This window comes from Ptychodera flava, chromosome 6, assembly GCF_041260155.1.
Source record: "Ptychodera flava strain L36383 chromosome 6, AS_Pfla_20210202, whole genome shotgun sequence".
Taxonomy (NCBI): domain Eukaryota; kingdom Metazoa; phylum Hemichordata; class Enteropneusta; family Ptychoderidae; genus Ptychodera; species Ptychodera flava.
This window is the reverse complement of record NC_091933.1, coordinates 17,580,898-17,608,437: the sequence shown is the minus strand read 5'-3', so window position 1 is coordinate 17,608,437 and position 27,540 is coordinate 17,580,898. Positions and strand designations below refer to the sequence as shown.

The following is a 27,540-nucleotide window of genomic DNA, read 5'->3' as shown; positions in this document are numbered from 1 at the left end:
AGGCTACAGTCTATGATACTTAAAGGTGAACTGGATATTTTTCGTTACCATGACCCACTTTCATATGTAATCATGACCAAAAGTCTGTCATCTTAATAAGCTTTGTAATTTTTTATTTAAGGTTATTATTTATAAATCTAAAAACTAAACCAATTGTATCAGCAATAAATAACGTTATTTCATTACACAAGATGACCTCGTCTTTATTTAGGCTATACCGTCGCGCCCGTTTTATTATGCCTTGCAGACACCTGTTACTAGGAACACATTGGTATTTCAGGCATCGGGAAATACCAAATGTGTTTCTGGTAACGCATTACACCTCAGGACACACCACAGGTTCTAACTAGCGACTGGAGCGTGCCTTTGAATGACCTTGAACTGCTGTACCATTGTCGCCATTAGGTTACCATATAAGATTCTTGATACAATGCGCAATTCTATGCACATTTTATCCGTACATTGAGGATCACCCATTGAATTAGACCAGATTATCGTGTTCATTGTACGATTTTATTGATGGATGTAACACTTATTCATAACGTTGTCGAGAACAGTAACTTATTTATATCTCTTTCATGACACCAAAGACACATGGTCATGATGACATATGATATAGAAGAACACGCCGTGACATGCATAGTGTTCTTGGCGCACTAACAACCACATGAATTTCGAAATATCCTTAAAGCGACACTAACACGAAGAACACAAATATACATATTCGATCTAAAATAGCCACCACTATGTAATGATAATCGCCCAGTAACCATGTACATGAACGTGCTGTCTCCGGCGAAGTCACGCCAGGCGTGGTTGGAAGATTTTTGTCTGGTTTTATACAAAATAATTATGTTGTGAAAGGTTAAGCAGTATGCCATAATGCAAATATTTCAAACATATGAATACCTTCAATGGGGACCTTTTCCAACTTACTGTCTTTCTTCTGCGATAATCTACACGACAAATACCTGGCATTGCCATGTATTTTCTAAGTTTAGCATAGTCAGGAACAAAATAAACGGGCAGTGTTTGGCCCATGTTTTTGACCATAGACGTCGCTAGCGTTTGGAGAGCAAAGCTTTAATACAATGTAGTATGGACTAAATTTTACTGAATTTGCTTCCACTCATTTCAAATAAAACATGATTTCTTCTTGTATTTTATGAATCTGACACCATGCCTCCATTTGCCTTTTAATGATTTTTGCAACAACTTAGTTTGTCTAACTTCCCGGCCATCCCATAAAGCCATTTGAATATGCCAGTGTCTAGGACAGATCCTGGCAATTTTTCAACCAATTGGCCCCAGCATCCAGCTTTGTCTGTGATCTCGACATTCGGGCTTTCAGCTTTCGCTTTGGTCTCAGCGTCCAAGTCCTTGGAATTGGCATCCTCTCCAGTTGGCAGTTTATTGTCAGCTTTTCTTATCACCTTGAAAGACAGAAATATAAAACACTCTTGGGTCAAGACAATATCGACAAACGTCGGTTTACACCATGATATGATGGAAATTAATTTACAAAAACTTCAAGTAGGAATACAGTGCCTGAAAATTGGGTTGCTAGTATTATTTGAATAATTGTGTAACTAAAATTCATTTGAGTGATTACGCAAAGTCATTTACATTCTAGATTAAACAGCAACTAAGTAAAAGCGGCACCTGCAATCAATCGAAACAAGGAGTACAGCAATTATTACATAGTGACATGTACCAGGTGCATTGCACGCGCTAGAGCTGATCATTACCCAGCGACGATCCTGAGTAACTAGTAACTAGTGAAGACAGAAAATTGGAGTCCAGGCACTAAACACAGCATAACTTAGAAAACGTGTGTGTGTGTAAGATCCAATTACTTTACGAGGAGATAATTCGACTTCATAACAAACAGAAAAATACTATTGACATGTAAATACACATAGAACAAACAAATACATGTACCATGCCTGATGCACGCACTCAAAAATGTTTTAAGCTCTGTTGAATTGTCCGTTCCAAAGTCGATTCTGATATCCAGCGAGTTCATCCCGCTACATTGTTGTCGACCCTGTGTTTATAGTTGTTGCTGCCATGTAATGTATGTTACCTTACTATCAGTTTTGGCATTCTCTTCAGTAAAACAGGTGTTGGTTTGTGGTGATTTCCGAGCCCTATTTTCTCAGTAAAATTGTAGGGCTATCGCCGGGTAATTAACAACTTTGGTGTATGTTATACCGCCACCGCACGTGTTTGTATGACACTGATACCCTTTCATATTTGTAGTGTGCTTACCTTCCAATGTTGCAGAGAAAGTCTCTCCCGTGTGGACGAGCTGCCGATCTTTCTCTGCAATCGTGCTGAGGGAGTTGGTCTTATTATCGTCAAGGAATCGCTGAAGTCTGCATGGTTTTGGTTCACAGATGCAAGTGTCCCGCTGTTGATCATCAAAAACATCATGGAGTATTTTGTAAGTGGTGGAGGTCCTATACTTTCTTTATGTTGCAGCATCGTGGGCTAACTCAGCGTACGTTTGCTCAAGATTATCGCAATTTATACTGGTCTATGTTTGATGTTGGGCCATAATTATATTGAAGATAGTCGATTACTCGAAGACGGTACTAGTTCGTTTCGTACATAATCCATGTACTTCATTTAATATAAGGCTGTATTATTGTAAAATCTGTAAATTCAACAAAATATTTCGAATTTATGCACTATCTCATTGTACAGCGGCAGCATGATCATAGATAGATCACAAAGAGATGATTTATATACGAACCAAGTACATTCGACTTGATGCATTGTATTACATTTACAGGTATACGAGGGTATCTGGTATTGGTAAAGATACCCTTGTCAAATTATTAAGTCAAAATTAGGTACAGCTGGGAATTCAAGTGCAATATTATACCACGATATCTCCGACTCAACCTTAGGATGTTTTCCAATATCTCATCAGCCCACTACTTTTCGAGTATCCCTGTCTCATTGGTTTTGATGAAATGAACTGTGTTCTATTCGAAAATCATTGCATGATCCAAAGCCCTACATTTTCTGAAAAGTTGAGATTATCTATTTGCCTTCATTTTTTACACGATCTTATCAGTTTGGAGTAACTTATTGATATCTAATTAAATAACATGATCATAAAATGCTCCAACGGTGCATTGTCAGGTGCTTGTAATTGAAGAGGTGTTTATGTGGCCGATGGGCTTTGACTGGTCTAATGTCATTATGTAGACCTATAGACCTATAAACATTCAAGTCGATATGGCTGTTCTTCAACCAGTAATAATTGCTTCCTCGAATAATCCAACGCATCAAATACCTAGCATTGTTATATTATTTTTTACCTCCAGCGTATACCGGTCAATATCTATCTTTCTCATGGAAATAGTTAGGGGAATCTAATACATGCCGTACCTGACATCCTGTGCTGTAGTAGTATAGCGCTGTCGGTATTTCTGTAATTCTGACTTGCTACAAGAATGCTCCAAAACCATAATTACTCTAGCCTTCTGTTAAGAAAATGCAATATCCAAGTATTAGTCACACGGGCGTTGTTCATGGAAATGTTCGTCGAAAAATAAATCCCATTCTTTCAAAGAAAATTGTCCTTCGACATGTGAGCATGTACATTAAATGCATGTAACCGATTACCTTAACACTCCATTTCAAAGTTTGCCCACTCTGTACAAATATCCCCATGAGATACCTGTCGGTACGCTCTTGAACTTTTGCCAATGTTCTTTTTACCTCATGTCCTAGACACGTCATAATCTATGTTCAAGATCTACATACCATATTTTTGGAGAATTTTTTATTACAAGAACGATTTTCCTATTCTGACCAAAGCCATTAAGCTCTCGCTGACTGAATCCACTAACCTGTGAGATCCATTCTCTGCTTGCACGCTGTTCGATCGTCTTGTACGATTTAGCCATCTTAGCTGTTCAAAGGTCAAGATAAGTATATGCTGAAACACTGGTACCGACGGAAATGTCGTCTTATCCGGCATACGGATAATGCAAATGTTATCATTTGATTTACTGATGCCATATAATCAATCAATCAATCGATCGATCGATCTATCGATCAGTTAGTTTGTAAGTCAGTGTGTTGGTCAATCAGTCAAACAATGAATAAAGGAACTATTTCATTAATAAAATGATTTATATCTCTCATACCAAGTAACAAGTTTCTGACATACAAACGCACGTGTTTACAATGGCAATGAACACTACTGTTACTTATTTAAGTTTCCGGCTCATCAATGAATGTGTTTTTTGTATATTCTCTAATGGGTCAATTTAAGAGGCTCTGACCTACCGATTAACATATTCCTAAATAAGATAGGAATAAAAATCATGAAGGCAGCAAATAGAATGTCCGTCATTATTGGCCTTCTGCTCAATTCTATCTCATCATTCTGAAATAAAAATCGAGAAATGTTCGAGTGATGGCGGGGTGATGGTTTTTGTTGTATTGTTTTGCTCATTTACGATAACTAAGGAATAAACATTTCAGCTCTTTAGCGCCTGTTTTCAGCAGATGCCGTACCTATACCTTTCTGTCTGTCTATCTGTCTGCCTGTCTGTCTTTCATGTGTATATCACAGGGAGTACCATTTTGATGAAATGAAATTTAACGTAGTAGCCAGATTCATTTCTGAACTGATCAGAATCGCTTAAGGGTGTCAGAAGTTCTCCAGTGTTGTGATTCTCTTACGAAGCAAACAGTTTCTATTTCACTTTTGAAGAGCCTAGCCAACATAAGGTGGAGTTTTGAAGATGTATATACGGAACTGATTGGAGAGGGCTCAGTCGTCTATTGTACTTAAATCAATAGTTTGATGATGGTTACTGATATCTTATATTCATGCCTGATGAACAGTAAATTGTCTATATGCGGTCAAACCGTATATGCTAGATTTTCAACATGCCCCCAACCAACTAATCTATTGCAGTGCGCCAATCACTAAATGCTTATAGACACTGCCATACTAACTTTATAGAGAACCAAATATGATGTGAGAAAGTCATTTGTATGTCATGTTCACATGTCAAAAGTTCAATTTTAAGATTTATGGCGGGATGCTTTTTTTTGCCAAGTTTTCACACATTTATTTCAGAGTTATTCACTTCAATTCACTTTGTTTGAGTAAGATGCAGGTTAAAATCACAGTCTATTTGTTAGATTAAGTCCTAAGTCGTAGTTCTATAAAAAAAAACATGAAAATGTCAGGCTAGAATTTAAACAGTGGACTATCATACGTCCATTCGTCAGTTCTCTCATCTGTCTGCCTGCTGTAATTTCTCAGACCTATCTATTTCTTCTTAATTTGGAAAAGGCTTCCTCGCCAATGGCAAAAATCGTCCTTGATCCAAACTTGACATCCATGGCATCAGCCTTTTTGGAAACCTACACACTTTATAATTAACCTTGCGTTGAAACGTACTTGCAACACCAAAGCATTCGTATCTGATGAATGGACTGTCAAAATGGCCGGCACTAAGAAAGTAAACTCGCTTGAATCTAAGACGAGTTTTTCACGATTGCGAGTGTCGAAAGCCACACCAATGCAAGGATAGATTTGCAGTCATTAGTCAATTATTCAACCTCTTTCTGAAAGGGGACTTCCAGACACACAATTTGAGACAGATACCCTAACATTTCGCTGTTTAGCCCAAGAAAGAACATGAACCCCTAACTAAAAAGAAACACCATACATCATTGGCTTAATAAATGGACAGACACTAGTTATAGATTTCCGTTCACAGTAAATTTCTAGCTTTCTTGTAAACCTATGGTCATGTCAATCCCTTTTTATGATCTTAGCACATGAGTGTATGGTGAATAAATCGAACCAGTAACTGCTATACATTGCGCGATCTCTCTACAGTTTAGATTACTCAACCTAGTTATGTTGATCTAGCGAGTTTAGCCTCGTGCTATACGATTACCGGTTAATGTCAAACAATACAATTTCTCTTTGCTCACGGCAGTATATTGAAGCATTGAAATCATTTTATGATGTTGGAATCTATCATCTTCGACTTCAAAGCAGCGATTCTGTTAACTATATTAAAACATTTTTATTTGATTAAATTTATCTAAAATCAAGTGCATCATCCAAAAATGTTTAATTATATACATAGATACTCACTTTCCCGCTGATCAGAAGCTGAAAGTCAAAATTAAATAAGGTTTAAAATTAAATTAATTAATTAATAAATTAGTGAATGAATGAATGGATGAATGAGTAAAAAAATTACATTAATACGTAAAGCACATAAAGCAAAAGTGACATCTCGCCGGAATGAAAATCTTCACTATTCGCTGAAAGCCTCGGGATTCCTATGGGCACTTATTATCTTATCGGTTTGCTTGACGCGATTACTTGTAATGTCAACAAATCGATTTAGTCTGTCCTGAAAATGTCTTAACACAGTTTTCATTCGGCATGTTTGTTATTTCGTTATGTCAGATAACGGCATGCTTACCTCAGATTCGTCGAAGGTCATGTGAAACAGATACATCCAGCTGCCGTAGAATGTATCAAAGGACTCTATTCCCTCCATGCCGTTGTACGGGAAGAAGAACACTGCAAACAAAAGGACAAAAGAGACATTTTGAATATATCGGCATCGTCACTTGCGTGATATCAACACCCTACCTTTTCAATGAAATCAAATCTTACCTTTCATGTAATTTCTACAAGATTCCTAGTAGAAAGAAATATTTAAAATGGTATTTTTCACAAGACTATAGTGCAAACATAGACCCTAAGCTCTTTCTAGGGTTTATGCTGCAAGTACTCATAAACCAAAGTTAATGCCGTCCCTCCCCGGTAATGTAATCTTCCAAAGCCTATTCCCTGGCATGTATAGAAATTTACATATGTATTTTGGTGGATTTTGCAGGACAATTTGACGCTTCGTTGGAAAATTCTGTTTTGTGAGAAGAATTTTCTTAAAGCTAAGATGCAGATTAACTAATTCTACAAAACCCTTGTCGGAACTACTTTCTACATGTAAACATTGTCGTCTGCTCTTGATGATACTTGAATTTCAAGTTTCGCTTTTGTTGATAATAACACTCCGATTAGCAAAACCATGTCTTTATCGGATAGTTTTGGAAATGCATTTCATTATACGGATAAAACCAGGGATAACAGTCATCAGGTATTAGCAGCGTTACCAACTACAGCTGGACCGAAAATTACAATTTTCAAATTCAACATCATCGTCAGGCTCGAGACTGCAGTCTTGATATTTTCATGCGGTGAGGTCAATTTCATAGGTGGCCGCAAGAATAAACGTAGGATAAGGAATGAAGAACGATCAGGATAATGGATGTCTCAATACTGTCGTCGACATACAAACATCTGACTATACTTGTTCTTGTCGTTTTCTTGAGTTTTTTGGTTATTGTTTGTTTGTTTGTTTGTTTGCTTGATTGTTTTGGTTTTCAGTCTGGGAGAAAAGAACGGGGAGGAGTAATAATACTCAATATCGCTTTCGCAGAAATGCACCGATGGTTGGTTTTGAAGGAAAGCTGGAATTAAGTAGAATTAATGCGTTCCTTAGTCGAAATGTGCTGGAACAACGAGAGGGTGCAGGTCACATTTAGGCAGACCTTCGGGGAAGTTTCACCAGCCATCAACTACAGTTGCAAACACGTTTGGAGCCACCGCCTTTGCAAGTTCACCTTATTGCAAAAGGTGTGCAATATTTTCATGTGCCTGCTTCTGTAACTGGTGAAATTTCATCGTATGGTAAGTTTCGGTAGTGGTGGATGAGGGGCCAATAAACTTAGAACTTTGTATTGATCTTTTACCCAGCGACTGTAATTTACATAAGCAAAAGAGGTATCTAACAAGATCTGACAAGATCAAGATTGTATATGCTTCAATGATTGTATCACACAAACGACGACACCAAGTTTGAAAATCGTAATGTTTGAGAAATAATTACGCTAAACAACGATTTGATCTCTGCTCGATCGCGACATGAATTTTCGTTCCACAGGGTACGCCTAACATCTTCGACTATTGTGAAATGCCAGGATTTTTTTGTCGTTCATTGGTCGCTTCGGTACTGTTTTCGACGCTACACAACATTCCATCTCCCCGTACCACTTAAATCACGCAGAGAAATCTTTGGATTCTGTCGTATAATTCATCGGTTTGCTAAAGGGTATTACACTAAGAAAGGAAATCTTGCCAACATCACTATTAAATGGAAAGGAGCATTGAAAAGCAGAGACAAAGTGCTAGGCATTGTCGAGCAAATGCAAAGTAAAACATAACAATGACAACAAAACCCGAAAACAATATACTAACCGGGGCAGAGAATAGAGATGATTGTAATCCAAAGAAAACTAAACGGCAGAACATCTTCGGTGGTCATCTGATAGATCGTGACAACGGATTGTCCAAGACCTTCTGTTCCCCTGCAATGGAATGTATAACAATTCAGTTACGTATGCGTTCTTCCCATTCTCAGCAGATGGAAGTCCAGAGTGTACTAGAAATGACGGGTAACATAACATCTAACTGTAGCACGTTAAAACCCATATATGAACTGAAAATGCGCCCTTGTTTCAATATATGAGTTTCGTCAACTTTGATCATTCAGATACAGATCAGATCAGATTCGGATCTCTAATTATGAAAGATTATTAAATATGCAAATTAATAATGGGCTAGAGTAAAAATTCTCCATGGCGTTCAAAAATGTTATATCATGGTATCTTCAAGTACATAGCAAGTTGAATAAACTTTTACCAAGTTCATTTAGATAATATCCCAAATAAGGAAACTTTGTGAAATTTGCAAATAAGTGATAGGCTGAAGTAAAAATACTACACGACTTTTAATAACGTTATATCGTTGTGTGTTCAATGTACATAGCAAGTTTCGTCAAATTTAAAACAAATCAATCGAGATATAGATCCTTCACTATGAAAGTAAATATGCGAATTAGTGATTAGATAAAGAACAAGTGCTAAATGACTTTCATGATGTCAGATCATAGTATCACCCCTCAACATCTTTTATGTCTTATATATATCCCAGTGTGATCAACATTTGCGGCAAATATCATCGAATAGTGTGCAGCCATCCTAAATGTATATCATTTATTCTAAAATCATTAATATTGCAAATAACAAAAAATATGCAAGCAAAACACCAACCAAAAAACTAATCTTGCCATTCCTTTACATAATCTATGTATCAGATTCCATTCCAACATTATCAGCCATTCTTGAGATACCATGCCAACTGATAGACAGACAGACAGACAGACAGACAGACAGACACGAACACAAACACACACAGACAGACACACAGAGACACATCACACAGACATCGATGCGATATTAGCTCACGTGTATGAACACGTGAGCTAACACGAAGGAGTAAATAGGTAACTAATGATGTAACTTATTGCACAAATGCCGGCACTGTATACCATCAGAAGAACTATAAACCTTTGGGGAAACTATATACCGTAGCTTATGTGTGTAAGTTGAGTTCAATTCAAAACGGATGTAACTTAGTATTGGGTCAAAACTGAGGTTTACTTTTGTTAGCGATGGTCTTAATAATGCATTATTCAAAAAATTAATACCGCCATATTTGTATTGCAATATATTTTATCGTCACATGATAATTTATTAGTAATTACTTATTGCCAATCGAAATAATACAATCATGATTCAATACAGCTATAAAGCTGTTGAAAAGGTTATGTCGGATTTAAAGAGATATGAGTTCATCTACTCTTGACTCATAAGTTCATGTCACGGTCTTCTTACATCAATTTCCCCATAAAAATATACATGATTCACGCTTCGTTACTGCGGAAACTCGTAAATACAGATTCAGACAAAATGACAGGATCACAATACAGAAACCATTTTTTTCAGTTTCATGTGCACGTCAAATGGCGAAGTCAAACGAAACATAATTATATCAAACGGCGTCTATATTTATTTCTAGCTGATGAAATTGATAACACACACATATAAACGACTGAAACGGTGCAGCTGCATCCGAAATTCTAAAACCATAAGATTTGGTAATTATCAAGCAATTTTACACGATTTTAAATTTAACGAATATGTGTTACTCTAAAAACTGACAATATGCACGGTGGCTTACCTGAAGAAAAACAACATGTAGCTCCAAGCCATCGGAATAGCTACAGTCATCAGATGATCTTCAAAGTAACGCTGTGATAACAACCGTAACGGCAAACAGAGGATAAATAGGATACATGACAACAGAAACACTGGTCTTTCCGGCATGTAATACTGCAAGAGAAATGTTCTTCTGTTAGAACGTCAATCTAAAGAAAGAAAGTTAGCTCTCTGATATAACAGTGGAGAGACAATACAGGTATTCGACGAATATAGAAATGACGCCTGCACGGCAGCACGTGACATGCTATGAGCTACCATTGTTTTAATGCGTAAAGATACTGTATTATTTATCAATTGACTTCAACGAGGTGAAGTCAATTCCAATGGATACATTGCATGTATGAAGATACGAGTTTATCCATTTAAAGTTCATAAAGGTTCGCAAATGTGCGCTGTTTAATGGGTGGCATTGTCGCAGCTACTCATGCAGTCATCACGTGTACTCACAAGAATCTTCCAGTAATCACTTCTTAGGGCTGCGATGTTGAAATATTCCCAGGCCAGGTATATCACACAGTTCAAAAGCACAATGGATTCTGCTACATATCGAACCTGTTTTTGAAAAAGTTTATCAACATAAAATCTCCATCCTAAAACGGTCAATACGCATTTCGAACAAATGTCAATTTTACAACATCCTTGATGAGCCATCCTCAGTATTACAACAAAAATGTTTCAGATTTTTAATGAGAAAACATATTAATATCTTTTCTATTTAAAAGACAGGCACAATGCTGCAAGGTTTGCGGGGGTTTTTTTTTCGATTGAAGCTTTGGCTACATTATTGAAAATATCACCTACTATGTTTTCTGCGTCCATGCCGTTCAATAGGTCTCCCTCAGGTCGTAGATAAACAGTTATACTTAACATAATAAGATGGACAACAGCCAAAAAGAAGTGGATCAGTAACCTTTTCTATAAGGAGGAAAGAAGAAAACTGGTTTAAGTTTGAGCGTCGAGAGTGTATCATTTTTATTTCACAATTATAAAATTATAACAGGTTTGTACGATTTGTTACGCCGGTTTTTACACATTTTACCTCGTTCTGCACAAAAAAGAGAATCGAGAAAGTGTCTTTCTTCGTTATTATAGACGAGAAAGTGAAATCTTTCCTTTTTTAACTGTAAAGTGGAATATACTAAATTATATAATGTGAATAACAATAATGACAAAACACAGGAATGTCCACTGTTTTTATTTTTTACAAGTTGCGTCTTCAATGTTTCAGTTCACACACCACCCACATTGTCTACATCCACACCCTGGTCACTAGCTGCAATAATTGTAGCCCACGGGTCTTTGTTTGCCGTGTTGGCTATTCAGCCCCGGCCCGTAGGGCTACAAATATTTCCCATAGAAAACGTTGCAATTTTGCACGTAGATCTGCTGTGCACAGAAACGGCTCTCACTGGCGGCGAATCTTCTCTTATCTCACGGAAAATTTACCAAAGTCTTGCATCCCATCGACGGAAACCAAATGCGATAGTCGTAATTTATGCTGAATAATGATAGTTCAAACGACTCTGAGCGTAGTTTTTCTTTCAATCAGCCTCCATTTCGTAGGAAAAACTACACTAAGAGTCGTTCAACTGTCATTTTTCAGCCTACATTACAACTATCGAGCATTTGAATTACGTCGATGGGGTGCTTATTATGACCAGGAAGCAAGTCTTTGGTAAAATTTCGGTGAGGTAAAGGGAGATTCGCCGCCAGTTGGGCCGTTTCTGTGCAAAGCAGATCTGCTGTACAAAATTGCCACGTTTTTTATGGAAGCATTTGTAGCCCTACGGGCCTGGGCTGAAAAGCCAACACGGCAAACAAGGGCCCCTGGGCTACAATTATTGCAACTACCTGCACTTGTTAATGCAAACAAAAAGGTAAGTTACCTCGGCAAATATATCCCACTTTTCCTTTATCAGATGATAAATCGCACCATCCTCCAACATATCTAAATGTCCATCTGTGCCACCGAAGACAATCCGTTGCAAGGCTGATTTGGCATCTACAAGAGAAGGGACTAGATCTCACAGTTTCGATAAAAAGAAGAGTTACAGACTATTAAAGAGCTGTCGCGTCGGCAGCAGCACCTCTGTGGAGTACAGCCTTGCAAAGGTAAGGTAGAATGCGCCTCCGGAACAGATATTCGGACTCTCACTTTTTAAAAAAGAATTCTGGTCTACCGCTTGTGGGGGCTCAGTTTGAAGCTTTTGATCTCAGAAACAATTGCATTGCCTCAGTTTTTCAAAACATTAAAAATTGATTATTTTGCATATACATGTAGAGATAACAAAGGGATGTTTTAAGAAAATGTTTAAAAGGTTCATTGAGAAAAGTTTAATCTAAAGTTTACGTCTTTCTCTTGCGGCGCGCACACTGCCTTAATTCTTTAAATAAAAAGACCGAGCCTAAAAAGCCAAAGATACAAAAAATAAAAGAGTTGGTACGGGTCCTCTTATTAAAACGATAGATGTATGGACCCATATATTGTCGTACTCGTCTGCCTTCATAAACTACAAATGTATGACCGAAAGGTAGTCAGTCGCAAAATCTTCATCGAAACACGTAAATTGACAACTTGACAGTTTTAAACAGCACGATCGATTATCCATGGTAGGTTCCGGTCTGTTACAAGGGCTTCGATTGATATCGATAGACACCTAATTTGATACTGAAATTGACAGCAATAAAAAGAATGCTTACCAAGTTTCCCGTCTACTTTTATAGTATCCAATCCATCAAGGGGGTAACTAACGCACTGCACCGGCCCATATTCATACAGTGTATTACTGCTTGCTTTCAGCATGGCTTTGAAAATTTCACCGCGCCCCTCTTTACAGGCAAGTTCCAGTACAGTCAGTTCATCCTTGTTTGTTTTCTTACGGTCGTATGCGCATGACAATGGAAGCTTATCTTTTTCAAGGATTAAATCAAGAGGCTTGGTAAAAAAGATCTAAAAGATAATTATGATAAAACTGTTGTTTCTAAACATAACTAAGTTGTACGAAAGCTGGCAAAGTACAATAAACCACCTTAATTATGTTTCAAACTCCATGTTTGAAATATGAACGTTTTTTGAGGTGTGTCACAGTTTCCTTCGTTCCTTTACTAGTTTGATAGTCAAGTGGGCACTCCTTTCCACCTATGAGGAATCGTTGCACATAAAATATTGTAAAACGCCTGTAGAACAATGTCGTAGGGCCACAAGGTTTGTCATCGAGAAACAGTTCACAAGAAATAGTTAACTTCTTTTACTGGAGTCCATAATTATGAGTCATTTCAAAGATTGAATGTAACTACATACTGCATTCTAGTAGTGTTAAACTCACCAATCTGTTATGAATGACTGCCAGGTGAAAGGCGGTGTTCTTGTTGGAATCTTGTGCATTTGGGTCTGCTTTTCCCTGACCTTCGTTTCCTTCAAACTCGACAAGATAGTTATAGATATCAATGTTGCCGAGCGACGCGGCGAAGTGAATAGGGTATTCCCCATAGTCAACGTTGACAAAGTAATCTGAGCATTTATTAGACAGACAACCTTTTCGGCTGTTCGGTATTAAAAACCTGCCTATTGCTCGCTGGTCAACTTTGGCACCTGTGTTCAGAAGCATCTTCACTGTCTCCAGATCATTGTTCATAACTGCCAAGTGCAGGTAATTTAGTCCTGCAAAATGAAAAACTCCTTAAATGAGAATGACGTCCGGAAAGGCGGTTTTTACAAGCATGTTATCGATTGTTGTTATATTTTAACCTACAATTGATCACTTTCAAAGACTCATACAGACATCATATTGCAATAAAAATTACAATGAAAGGGCAGCATGTTTGCTCTGAAATGTTTTATACAGCATGAGAGAAACTAAAGGGAATTAGGGTTGCTGAATATATTCTTTGGACCACTTATCCTCGCCATGTCTTTAAAAACGGTGCCCTAGTGGAAGATGTTATAGAACATCAAAACAGGTCTGATGATCTGTATCATTCAAGGTAAATCAATCATTTGCCAGGTCCAAGTAACAAATAGAAAATGGCAATAATAATAGGTTTATCTTCAACCACTATTTAGTGGTGGTACAAGCTTTCCCGATTGGATGAGCGTACCCTGCTAGTATGCTGCACCAAGCACGATTCAAGTTAGACATTTCGAGTAATCCGGCAGTTATGAGTCAAAGCCAGGAATGGTGCCATTGATCATTTAAGAAGCATACTCGTCATATGTCAATACAACATCCATGTCTAGTCTAACATATAATTCAAAGATTTCAGATACTCTTTCCAAGCCATCTGGGTAGATGTGGTAGAGATATTTGGACATACAAGGATTAAGCTATCTATCTATTACTTACCAGGTTCCTCCGTTTCATAGATAAAAAATACAACCTCTGGGTACACATCTATCAAAATCTTCGCATTCTTTTCGAAAGCGTCTGCGTTTTTAAAACAACAGACATGAATATCCCAGACAGGATCTTTCCAATCGTTGTTGGACTGAAAAGATAAAAAAATGGTGGTAGCTTGTGTTTATGCATTAAATTTGAGCATATGACAGAAGTTGGATTTTCAACATTGATGTTCAGTTTCAGGTAATCATGTGCACATCGATGGCTGCTGAGCGGCGCCGCGCCTGCGCGTATTCAAACTGAAGTTTGAACTTTGCTATTCAGTTGTTCGTTTTGGGGTGATTTTGCTACAAAATACTCAGCAAACAAGCAAATTTCACTGAAATTCAAATTTGATTTTTAACGAAATTAACTTCTTCACGTGACGACAACTGTCCAAACTTGTAATATACTTGCCTTAAATTTGCTGATTCTCGGGTTTTACTACGACATTTTAAGAAATCTTTATTAAATGTAAAGTGATATCGCAACATAACATTTTTATGCGTCTGTAAATCGTACCCATGAATTGCGGGTTCTGGTGCAAACTCTACAAAAGATACAAATTTTAAAAGTCGGTAAATACTTTATATTGACGCCTTAAGATCTTGTTCTTCTATAACACTGAAAATACGGCGAGAAAATGAGAGACCTGTTTTGTGTAATTACGCGTACGCGTTGAGGACTCGCTTATGCCCTTTCGAGTGGCGAAGTTCAAATAAATGTTTTCATTCACATTTGGTATTTAGGTTCTATAAGTGTTAGTTTTGAAAGTTTTTTCAAATGCTTTTGTCAAATAGTAATAAGAATAGCTGAAACAGTAATCCATTAGTTTCAGGCTCAGTCTGTGCACTGGTTTTAGGTCACACTGTTTTGTAATTATTGTCTATTGTAACCTCTTCTAATATATTAAGTGTTATCTGTAAGTTAACGAATAAGTGATGGTCGGAAAATATTTTTCTTTATTTTGTCCTCTTTGGAAAATCGTATAGAAGACATCGTATTCATTCATTTTCTCACCCTGTATATCACAAGCTGTCATGACAGTGTAAATATGACCCATGTGATGATTTTCAATGTAATACAACAAGCAGACGCTTACTAAAGTCATAAATTGGAGATTACCTTTATTTCTTGAGATACATCCAGTAAAGGAGGAAACTTTTTGTTTATTTTTTCTCGAATAGCTTTGGCTTGCGCAGGAGTCCGATCATTGTCATACTCATTAAACATTTCATGTAATTCATTGCCAAACGGTGTAAACTTGTAGAGTTTATACTTTTTTAGTTGTTCTTTCCTGACCTCAGTTGATTCACGGCTGACATTAATTGGTGTGTCTATAGGAGAGAGAGAGAGAGAGAGAGAGAGAGAGAGAGAGAGAGAGAGAGAGTGTGTGTGGTGTGTGTGTGTGTGTGTGTGTGTGTGTGTGTGTGTGTGTGTTTTGTTAGCAACATATGTCAGTCCTTTTGCCAGTTTGCAGAATGTTCCAATAACTATTTTAAATTATTGTTGCGATTCCTTGTGTGTATACTGAAGAGATAAAAAACTTCCTCGGATATTTTTCGATACATTACCTTTCTTTTCACCCTGATTGGGCAATTCATGTTCATCTTCCAGATTTATCAACTTGAGATCATGCTTGTGGTCTATCTTCTTTTTCCATGGTACCTTGATATTACATGAGAGAAAGATTTAAAATTGACTGCGATCACTCAAAATACTGAAAAGCGGTTTGGGTAAGTCGTTTTAAAACACAAAGACATTGACACGAAATCAATCGCACTTTTTGACAGTTTGATCTTACAACATGCACATTCCTACAACGGAGTGTTTTACAACATGGTTCAAAGATAATGTAACATGATTGCTGTAAAGATATATTCTGTCTCAATTTAAAACTCATGGCGTGGTTTTGCACCAGAATGTCCGAAAAGATGAACAATTCTGCAAGAAAAGTTTGTGCTCTTTTCTTTCCGAAAACCTCTATAACCCTGCGTGTACTTTTGATGCACAACAAAACATTTACTTACTTGCCTATACAAACACACTGACTCACATGCACAAATATAGACATACATATATACATACATACATACATACATACATACATACATACATACATACATACATACATACATACATACATACATACAGACAGACAGACAGACAGACAGACAGACAGACAGACAGACAGACAGACGCGCGCGCACTAGACACACATATATATATATATATATATATATATATATATATATATATATATATATATATTATATATATATATATATATATATATATATGGGGTAAATACAATGATGCTCTTTTGAAAAGTAATTGCTATTATTTAAAGAAAATAGCATATTCTGAGAAAATTAATTATCAAACGAATTTCGGTGAAAATGTTGTAATTTATTTTACCGATATTACTACGTGTATTAATGAAATATACGTCAACCGGAGGGTGTGCCGGCATGATTATCACCAAGCTGTTTGTGGTTGTCCAATGCATTCAACAACTTCATCACTCACAATTCATGCACCTTAGCATAAAGTGTGAGGGCTTTGACATTTGATCTGTGACGGCTATGAACTGTTTCTAAGCAGGGCTGCATGAAAGGTTCGTAGTCGTCAATAATGACATGCAGACTACAGTATGTATAATAGTTCTGTACAAAGTTTTGCAGAAAAAACAGCACCGAGATCCGAGCTGAGCAGCTGACGAAAAGCGTTTTGATAAATGTTACACTTTTCAGCATATGCGTCCACGACGAACGAGCTTAAACGTGGATACGTTAACATGTATTCCACATTTGCCTAGCGTCTTGTAACCAAAGCTGCCAATACTGAGATGTACTGGTAACGAAAACAATTTTTAGATATCTATACACTAAACCAAACTACATTAAACTAAATTAACTATACAATCGACTAGATAGTTCGCACAATCATTCATATTTTGAGCTTCAAAGTCTGGTTGATCACAAAGAACAGGTAGGGATGGGTAAACACACATGCATTTTTGGCATTTTTGAAACCATGATTGCCATCGTTGAATATAATAAAACAACTCTACCTCAATACTTTTATAAGTGTCAGTCGTGCAGTATAAATGACATCAGACCATAGATTTGCATTCCAATACAATATTTCCCCGACGTCGTGCTTTTTGTCATTGAAAGAACTGAATCATTAAAATCCATAAAAGAAATATATGTATGTTCTTTGTAAAGAATACTATAGATTTTAAGGACCACAGAAGCTCTTTGGAAAATTTCTGTAGGTAACAAGATTTAAACAGATAACAGACTTTAGTCTGATATCAAATTAAACCGCAGATACGATCGGCTGACAATATCACCTTCAGAGTGTTAGTATTATTTACACCACATGATCGCCATTTATTGCCAGACTTGTAGAAGTTTGGACGGTTATATTGCAATCCCGTGGTTTTAATAAAGTCAATCGAAGCGGTTGAACAGTGATCTAACTGCGCCCATTTTATTTATTACCTGTTCCTGGTCGCCCATGTATGTGTGTAGAGGACTTGATTACAGCGATGTGAGGCACATTATAGCATGGTTTGAAGTGATTTTACCGCCATTAACGGATTGGTGACTCAGAGATTTACATGTCTTTCAGTTCACACATCTCTGTTTCGCTGCTAGTCACAGAATAATTTTCATTTTTACAATTGCATCCCTCATCCACATTTTGTGATATAAAGCCACTTTAACTTCAGATTAACAAAATAAGCATAAAACTTAACATTTAGTCGACACGAACATGAAATTGAAGCGGTTTTTTTAAAGATTACAATAGTACATTTCAGTTCAGTTATACGTGGCGTGCGTTGCTCGACTCTAACTCAAGTTTTCACCAAAATTCATCCATTCAGTAAATAATTATAACAGTTGCCCTGACAGAGAAGAGCTTGGCTTACTGAGATCTGACGCGGTAGATTGATATTTCGTACTTACAATTAAATATGATCATCACCGCTTTGGGATCGCTAGACGAATTGCTGAAGATTTAAAACATCGTTCATTGAGAATAATTTAGGAACTATACTGCAGCCGTTCCTACTCCCGAACGCACGACCTACCCTGTAACTAAATGATACTTTACTCCTTCGGCAAAAACACAACTCCGTGACCTATACATCTCAGTATCATAAGCAAAGGGTTCTCAAGATTTAAGGTAGAACTCGCCTCGGGGACAGATAGTCGGACTCTCAAATTTCTACAATTCTTTTCTGATCTACCACTTGTGGGGGCTCATTTTAAAGCTCTTGGAGAAAGAAAAACGTTCACCGTCTTAGTTTTTCTAAAATTCAAAATTTAATTTTTCCCCCGTAGAGTTAACACAGGAATGGCGGCTATTTTGAATTTCAAATATCGCAAAATGTTGGGTAATTTGTTTCGCTAGTTCCAAACTTTGCACGGTGACCCCCTATTTTTATTGTTGATTTGGTAAGAGAATGGTTGAAAGTTTCATTCAGGAAAGTTTGAGCAAAAGTTTAAGTCTTTCACTTTCGAGGCGCATACTACCTTAAGGAGAAAGCTTCCGGTATACAGGTCTAACTATATCTTACTTAATCAACTGGATCAAAAGACCATGGATTTGCTATTGATGGATTGTATCAGAGTATTCATAAAAATGTTTCTAGAGCGCGTCAAATGCCTTGTTAAACACTGCATCTCGCTGAGATAATAGGAATGCTGATACCATAACCGAACGTTTACATTCTTGAGAAGACATTCCCCGCTGCATGGCCATGCGGATAAATCAAAACAGCGCTGATTAAGATAACATTTCCAAAAGGAAGATGTGTGCATCTCTCAACATGAAAAAGGACGGTTTGTTTTACGTGACGTCAGAGTTATCGAAATCAGCAATTTTTGGAGGAAGTGCCTTTTAAAAACACCTAAACGTGACAACTTTGCTTAACAGTCGACATATGGATCGATAAATAATTGGCGGGATTGATTAGGAAAAGTTCAACAGATTTACACCAACTTTGGATTGAATAGCGTACAATAGACAAACACATAAGATGCCACACTGATAGCTACGGGCTAAGTTTTATCATAGTGTTAGCAGATGACTTGCCTAATGTGGAAGTGTATAGTTTCTTAACTCACCTATTCGTGAAGAAGTATGCTGCAGCTGCTCCGAAAAGTGCCAAATACTTGACTGGGAACTGTGTTCACTGAAATATGGTTAATAACACATGCAATGCCTATCTCTACAGCACGTTGTCGTCTAAATTTTCAACTTGCAACTATCAAAGTGACATCAAAGTGAAACAATACTCTGTTCCATCAAAGTGCATAAACTTTTATTTACCATATACGGATATTTAGTCACCTTGACAGTATAATTGTGTTAGTAAATCAGGCATTCACAACCCTTTACAACGCCCATGGTACTCCTTCTCGTAGCGTTAAACCTCCCCTTGTGATGCTAAACCGCCATAGCAAATCACGGACTGCTACCGTACTACTAGATGGGAGGGATTTGGGCTCATATTTAAATCATGTTCAATGAATGCATGGGCAGTAACAATAATGCTTGTATTGGAACCTAAACGGAGTGGTCTTAGAAGAGTAATAAAGAAATAATACCAACATTTTTTTCAGACGACAATAAATTTATGCTATAATTGTTCTTTTACATTTCTTGTTGACATATTTACACCCTAACGCAATAACATTCGCGAAACTTATAAATGTTATTCTCACGCATATTTTACCTAAAACCGTCGCCAATGAGTGAGGAATGAATATTTGGGGAACAGCTTTAAAAATCTATACTGAGCTTCAAATGTTTCACTAAAATGTACTGAAATATGTACTGGATATCAATAATCAGGAATAAAAATGTCCAGCTGTCGTAATATATTCAAACGCTACATTTCACCGTTGTCCTAGTATTTTGTTGTTTCAGACCAAAACCACTTGAAATTCACAAGAGAAGTATGTGAAGGACTCCAGGTATCTTCAAGAATGATATACAGTAAGCTTACATCATGATGGCGGAAGTTCATTTGAAAAAAAAACGAATGTCAGATTTAAAGCAGATACTATCGATGCGTAAAAATATAAGATGCCGTCGGCCGGTAAACATCACCTGTTCAACGACAGTGAAGATGAAGACCAAACCAGCCGATTCCACGTTTTTCCCAAAATTATGTTGACTTTTGAAGAAGCACAGCGTTACACTAATGCCATTTTCAAGGTGTGAAGAATACTAATAATCGTCATGTTTACCAAAGGTATGTATGAGTTTTATTCAGTGTAGTCCTCACTTTCACTAACTGTGACTACAAATAAAGACTCACCAGAAGATCGCAAGTGCATGAAACTCGAAAACATATATTTTGCCTGTTCATTTGCACTTAATGTGATGTTTTTTTTGTCTTGCTTTTGTTTTGTTTTTTATATTTTTTGTCTATGGCGTCTCTATTCGTAATTGTCAATCACCAGCTGTGAAAACATCGAGCTACCTGCATGTAAATATTCAAACTCTATATTCGTCTGTCCTCGCGTAGTCTGCCTTTCGAAAGAACAATAAAAGTCCTCAAAAATACACACATAAGGCGCTATAGGTAAAATGTTAAGAATGCAAAGTACCATTGGGGAAGTTCTTTCGAGAATGTATTTGGTAACATACAAGATTTACAGCAGTTGATAGATGTAGGTGCATGAAGTAGTCGCAGATGCTATTGGGCTGTAAATATCACCTGTTGAACGGCCTGGGACACAAAAGTCTAGCCAACAAACGCAGAGAAGATATCTCTTATATGATTTAAATCCCTGCGTAACATTTGCGTGATTTTCAAGACTTATACTATCAATGCAACAGAAAGATAATGAAAAAAATATTAATCACAGTTACAATGGTTTGAGTGCACTTGTTTTGGTCAGTTTTTGCGAGTTTATGACTCTATAGGCCCTACATACACGTATCACCATCACGAGTTCCTTCCTTGTCGAGGCTCTAAACTGCCTATGTGCCGATACTTCCATTTACAGCCCTGTACGAGCGGGCCAGTAATTTACACTATGAAGTGGTTGTGACAACACAAGAGTATGCAATAATTCTTAACATTTACTACACACGTGCATGCAAGCCTATCGTTTTTCTATTAATGTTCGACTCGTGATCGGGTCGTGCAAAGCACACGAAACTTTAATTTAGAAAATTGACATTAATATCATAACGCCCGCTGGTCTATAAGAGATTTAGTGAGAGGGAGCGGTTTGGAGAGCGATTTTAAAAAAAAGATTTGGAGATTTGGAGAGATTTAGAGAGAGAAATTTAGAGAGAGATTTAGAGAGAGAGAGATTAGAGAGAGATTGGGAGAGAGAGAGAGAGAGAGAGAGAGAGAGAGAGAGAGAGAGAGAAATAGCAATATTGTGACCCTACTGAGAGGGACGTTGTCGCTAGTATTTTATTGGCGGATGATGTGAGCATCACTGCCATGTGATCATTCACTGAGTATTTAGCTCTTATAGTCACCCACATGAGATGTCTTACAAATTTATGTATGTCTCTCTGTCTCAAATATCTCAAAAGCAGCTGATGCGATTGATCTAGTATGTCTGCTCTAAATATGATTGTATAAACCTGACATAGCGTAAACTCGACTTAGGTAGTTCAACGACTATCCTTGGGTTGCAGCACGGCATCAGATGGGTTTCAATGAGCAGCATAGTGTTCAACGAAAATCTGGTTCTTACGTTTACAATATCGAGTCTCATGCGCATAAATTAGTCTTTTTTTATATTTTCTGATTGAAAAATTCATCCTTCTGTACCTAAATCCACCCTCAATATCACCTTCAGTCTCAAAATCACACAATTACTAAAATATGGCAACTACATCTGCGTATCAATTTTGCTCCACCAAATCCTGCAAATCGGCATTTCCTCAGATATCGAACAAACAAAAATACAGAAATTCACAAACATTTAGACACAGGGGCGGACGAGCAAACAGATATCAGTAAAAGAACACCTTCGGTGGGGAACTCGGGAGCTAACGGTGGACTGCGTCAGAAAAACCAGTTCCCACACACATATAGTATCAAGGAAGCAAAGCCCTTGGTTTCATCACTGTAGACTACAGAAGATCTCAACAGAATGTATTGGGGAAACTGTAGCTTGCCATCTTAATATTACATAGTCAATCAGTTAGTCTGTGAGCTGCTGAAACCTAAGAAAGCCATCATGAGTAACTTGTAGTCGTAATCTGCCGTGGCAATGGCCGTCAATTGCGAAGCGTGTGGACTTAGGATAGCGATGTTACCGCCGTGATTCGCAGACTGCTTAAAGGTCACCAAAATGATGCTAAACTTTTAATGCAAAATATGCTCTGAAAAAACTATTGTGGGAACTAGATTGGCCCGTTTTGACATCATATTCTGCGCAATGCAAGGGCTGTAACGGTAAACATAACTTTGAAATCGAGAGTCGTGATTGTTGAACAATTTTGAAAGATATTGAATTGACTTTAATGAACAGAGGACATTAGATTTAAAAATTTGAACAACGATCTAACTCGTTTTTTCTTACTATAGGGCCTAAATTTCATGCATTAGGGTCACAATAACGTGCTCAAAACTTTCAGAACGAATGAAATGTTCGATGGCGAATGAATGTTTAGATTCAATAATAAAGCAGTTCCCCACCATGATACACCGTAGGGGTCAATCATAGGGTATACGTCGACCTATTGTTACGTGCAGAGAAAACGAACAAAAGGGTGAACTCAGCAGTTTCCGTTTAAACAAAATTTATTACGAAATAAAACTAATTGCTAAGTCAGGGATAGAGTACAAGCTTTAAAAGTGTACAGACTACTTATCTCAGCTGGGACGGCAGAGCTCCAGTCTCAGAGTTGTAACAGTCAGTCGGATGAATGAACAGTCCTTTGGCTGCAGGCTTGAAACTGCACAAAGTCCACAGTATAAATCCAGCGTTGGCAGTGAAGGTCTTGAAAGGTCTTGAGAATGACTACTGCTGGAGTTTAGTAACACACAAGAGACACGATCCCAAAAGTCTGACTGGAAGCTGTGCACGTCCCTTTTATAAAGGCATATAAGAACAATCTAGAACTTTTATTGACATGCTAATTACTGTTCTAAAATTATCTCCCTTACACAACTAATCAACTTTCCAGAACATTCCAAACATGACTAATTGAATTCAAGGTTGTGAGGTCATCAAGGGCAGTGACCTTGAGAATGTTCTAGACTAATTGAACTCAGGTCATGATGAGTGTGGGGGAAATGACCTACATAACACACCCCCTCTTCAAAAAAAGAAAATTTTTCAAAGAAAAATCTTTCTTTTACAAATGTAATCTTGAAAAAGATTTAAGTACTCAAAATTTTTTACTCTAAAGTAAAATTTCTTGAAAGTGAACAACAATAAACTCTAAATACGAGAGAGACAGTCTGCAATTAAATTGTCTCTGCCTTTGATATGTCTAATGTCAAGATTAAACTCCTGTAACATTAAACTCCATCTTAGCAATCTCTGATTTTTGCCTTTAAATTTCTGCAGAAAAACAAGAGGGTTGTGATCAATATAAACCACTATTGGCTGATTTGAAGAAGTAACATAAACTTCAAAATGCTGTAAAGCTAATATCAAAGATAAACACTCTTTTTCAATTGTAGAGTAGTTTCTCTGGGATTTGTTAAATTTGCGTGAAAAATAGCAAACAGGATGATCTACACCATGACTATCCTCTTGCAATTTGGTATTGGAAAACTTGAAATGGCACTGAATTTGGCATAAAGTATGCATGGCAAAGTCCGGTTATTTTTATTGAGTTCGATAAAGTCATTGTTCGGCAAATACTTGGCTTCCTCCTGGAGATATTCCGCTTTTGCAGGATTCAGTCTGTCTGGATGTTGTTCCACTGGATTACTGTCGCAGACATCTTCGTTGTGATAGATGACGTTTGTCCTTGTTGGAACATCTTGAAACAGGTGTTTATATTCATGGAGCAGTTCTTTCACCTGTTGTTGTTGTTCTGGCTGGAGGTGTGCCAACTTTGTAGACTCCAGCTTCTCCAGGATTTCTGAGTTCTGAAGCTTGACCGAGCCCAGCTTTGAGTTTAGAGTATTTTCACTCAAGTCAGTTTCAGTATCACTATCTTCATAATGGTTTGAACTGACTGCACTGACAGGCTGAGTTATAGTAGGATTATCCCTATCAAAATATGGCTTAAGCATATTTATGTGACATAGCTGTTTTTGTTTTCGCCTGTCAGGTGTTGTTATGATGTAATTTAAATCACTCAATTTCTTATCAATTAGATATGGCCCAAAGTAACGAGCATGGAGTGGTTTGCCAGGAACCGGAAGTAGAACAAGAACCTTTTGACCTGGTTCAAACTTCCGTTTTGAGGTGTTTTTATCGTATTTGGTTTTCATTGACTGCTGAGATGACTCAAGATTTTCTCTGGCTAATTCACATGGTTTAGAGAGTTTTGTACGAAAATCTGACACATATTGCAAAATATTCAGACAATCATCATCGTCTGATAGGAATTTCTCTTTAACGAGCTTAAGTGGGCCACGGACTGTGTGTCCAAATACAAGCTCAAATGGGCTAAACCAAGAGACTCCTGAATTGACTCTCTAACAGCAAAGAGCAAAAAATGAATTCCTTCATCCCACTGCTTCTCTGTGTCAAAACAGTAGGTCCTAATCATGTTTTTCAAAGTTTGATGAAATCGCTCAAGAGCACCCTGACTTTCTGGATGATAGGCGGAGGACCTATACTGTTTAATGCCTAGCTGATCCATTACTTGTGAAAAATACCAGACATAAAGTTGGAGCCTTGATCGGACTGGACACATTTAGGGAGGCCAAATAAAGTGAAAAATTGACTAAAGCTCTCACTATAGTCTTTGTCTTTATGTTTCTCAGTGGTATGGCTTCTGGGAACCGGGTTGATGTACACATAATTGTCAACATATACTCATTTCCTGATCTTGTTTTTGGTAGGGGCCCAACACAGTCTATTAGTATCCTACTAAATGGTTCTTGAAATGCAGGAATTGGCTGTAAAGGGGCCTTTGGAATGGTCTGATTTGGCTTTCCTACCATTTGACATGTGTGACAAGTTTTACAGAAATGTGCTACATCCTGCCTGAGATTAGGCCAATAAAAGTGACTGAGAATTTTATGATAAGTTTTCCTGACTCCTAAGTGACCAGCCCAGGGCGTTTCATGGGCCAGGCGCAATATTTCAGCACGATAGGGCTTTGGAACCACAATTTGATGTTTTATAGCCCAATCGTCATCAACCAAAACGTCTGGAGGTCTCCATTTACGCATGAGAATACCAGATTTTGTATAATAGGAAACAGAGCTATCTGAAGTTTTACCTTCATCATCTACCCTGTCAAACAAAGACAAAATATCTGGGTCTTTGTGTTGTTCTGCAATGAGATTTGATCTAGAAAATGTCTGACTTGGGTCAGCAGAAGTTTTACTGGAAGTTTCAAATCCACGAGGGATAACGGAATGATCCGTGTCAAACACCTGACTGAGAAAGGTGTCGTTTAAGTCAACATCTGTGACATTATTTTTGAGAGTATTTTGATTCTCGGAAGTTTTCTTTGACATGGCTCGAGTAATGGCACATGAAGGAAATAAATCGGGTATCTCTTGTTCAATTGGCTCTGGATCCTGATCTAAACTAGGATTATCAGTCACAAGTGGATTAGTAATGACCTTGTCCCCAGCAAGGTCGTTTCCGAGAAGAAGGTGAATCCCTTCAAAAGGCAAAAAAGGCCTAATACCTAAAGCCACAGGTCCAGAAACAAAGTCCGAAGACAAATAGACATTATGGAGAGGAACAGGAATGTAGTCATTACAATCTACCCCTTAATAAGAACTTTAGAACCTGAAAATGACTTTTCAGAAAACGGCAGGGTATCTGCCAACAAAAGAGACTGGGAAGCCCCGGTATCTCTTAAAATTTGACAGGGGTAGCGGAAGAAAAATCACTAGAAAGTGATATAAAACCATTATGAATAAATGGTTCGAAAATACCCATAATGCTATCTTGAGAAGAATTGACCTTGACCTCATTAATTGGGGATAAGAGGGATTTAACCTCAGAAAATGTGTTGCACACATTATTAGACTCTAATTGAGTTGATGAAGAAATAAAGCCGGTGGGCTTAGATCCACTTTGACTACTTTGACCTTCACGTTTTCTTTTCAATTTGAAACAATCTGACATTAAATGGCCGTCTTTCTTACAATAATTACAAGAAAGTGTACCGAACTGTTTGTCAGAAGGAGATTGAGACTTGGATCTGATGATGTGGAAGTGTTACTTGAATTTTGTGAACTGTTGTCATTGATTTCCTACTCTCCTTTGAAAAATTCTTGGATGAAAAGGAGGAGTTAAATTTGCCTGCATTGTTTCTGTAGGAAAAGGACTGGGATGGTTTGCTGAGAAATGAAGATTTGTGGGTCAATGAATAATCATCGGCCAAACGTGCAGCAACCTCCAATGTATCTGCCTTTTGTTCATTGATAAATGTTTTGATGTCACTCCGGATGCACCTTTTAAATTCCTCAATCAAAACGAGCTGTCGTAATTTGTCATAATTCTGACTGACCTTTTCAGAAGAACACCAACGATCAAACAGTTGTTCTTTTGTTCGAGCAAATTCAACATAAGTTTGATCTTTCGCCTTCTCACAATCCCTAAATTTCTGACGGTAAGCTTCAGGCACCAACTCACAGCCCTTGAGAATTAATTCCTTCACAGAATCATAATCTGAAGCCTGCTCTACTGACAACTGAATGTAAATTTCTCTGGCTTTACCCACCAAAGCACTCTGCAAAAGCATAGACCAGGACTCCTTAGGCCAATCCAGACTCTGAGCAATTTTCTCAAAATGAAGGAAATATTTATCAACATCCTTTTCTTGGAAAGGG

General features: G+C 37.5%; 1 protein-coding gene and 1 long non-coding RNA gene across 2 annotated transcripts; both read right to left on the bottom strand.

The window, feature by feature from the left end:
- Positions 1-570: 570 nt before the first annotated feature.
- LOC139134279 (transient receptor potential cation channel subfamily V member 3-like) lies at positions 571-12,185 on the bottom strand. The gene is made up of 12 exons (XM_070701179.1): positions 12,075-12,185; positions 10,990-11,103; positions 10,636-10,740; positions 10,148-10,299; positions 8,324-8,433; positions 6,483-6,583; positions 6,146-6,163; positions 4,309-4,408; positions 3,867-3,928; positions 3,403-3,497; positions 2,272-2,413; positions 571-1,433 (listed from the first exon to the last, which is right to left on the bottom strand). Exons 1-12 carry the CDS (start codon positions 12,132-12,134, stop codon positions 1,197-1,199), a joined length of 1,296 nt encoding a protein of 431 aa, XP_070557280.1. The 5' UTR covers positions 12,135-12,185; the 3' UTR covers positions 571-1,196.
- A 709-nt stretch (positions 12,186-12,894) lies between these two features.
- Positions 12,895-14,665, bottom strand: LOC139134278 (uncharacterized). The gene is made up of 3 exons (XR_011552764.1): positions 14,532-14,665; positions 13,515-13,849; positions 12,895-13,138 (listed from the first exon to the last, which is right to left on the bottom strand). It is a non-coding gene; the product is annotated as an uncharacterized lncRNA (long non-coding RNA).
- Positions 14,666-27,540: the final 12,875 nt, after the last annotated feature.

Excerpts from the sequence above, each read along its gene's own strand:
- LOC139134279 (XM_070701179.1), bottom strand. The coding sequence starts at position 12,134 with ATGTTGGAGGATGGTGCGATTTATCATCTGATAAAGGAAAAGTGGGAT. Across the intron at positions 10,300-10,635 it reads GTGATTACTGGAAGATTCTT|TATTACATGCCGGAAAGACC; the intron begins GTGAGTACACGT and ends TTTCTCTTGCAG. Across the intron at positions 6,584-8,323 it reads CATCTCTATTCTCTGCCCCG|TGTTCTTCTTCCCGTACAAC; the intron begins GTTAGTATATTG and ends TTTTGTTTGCAG.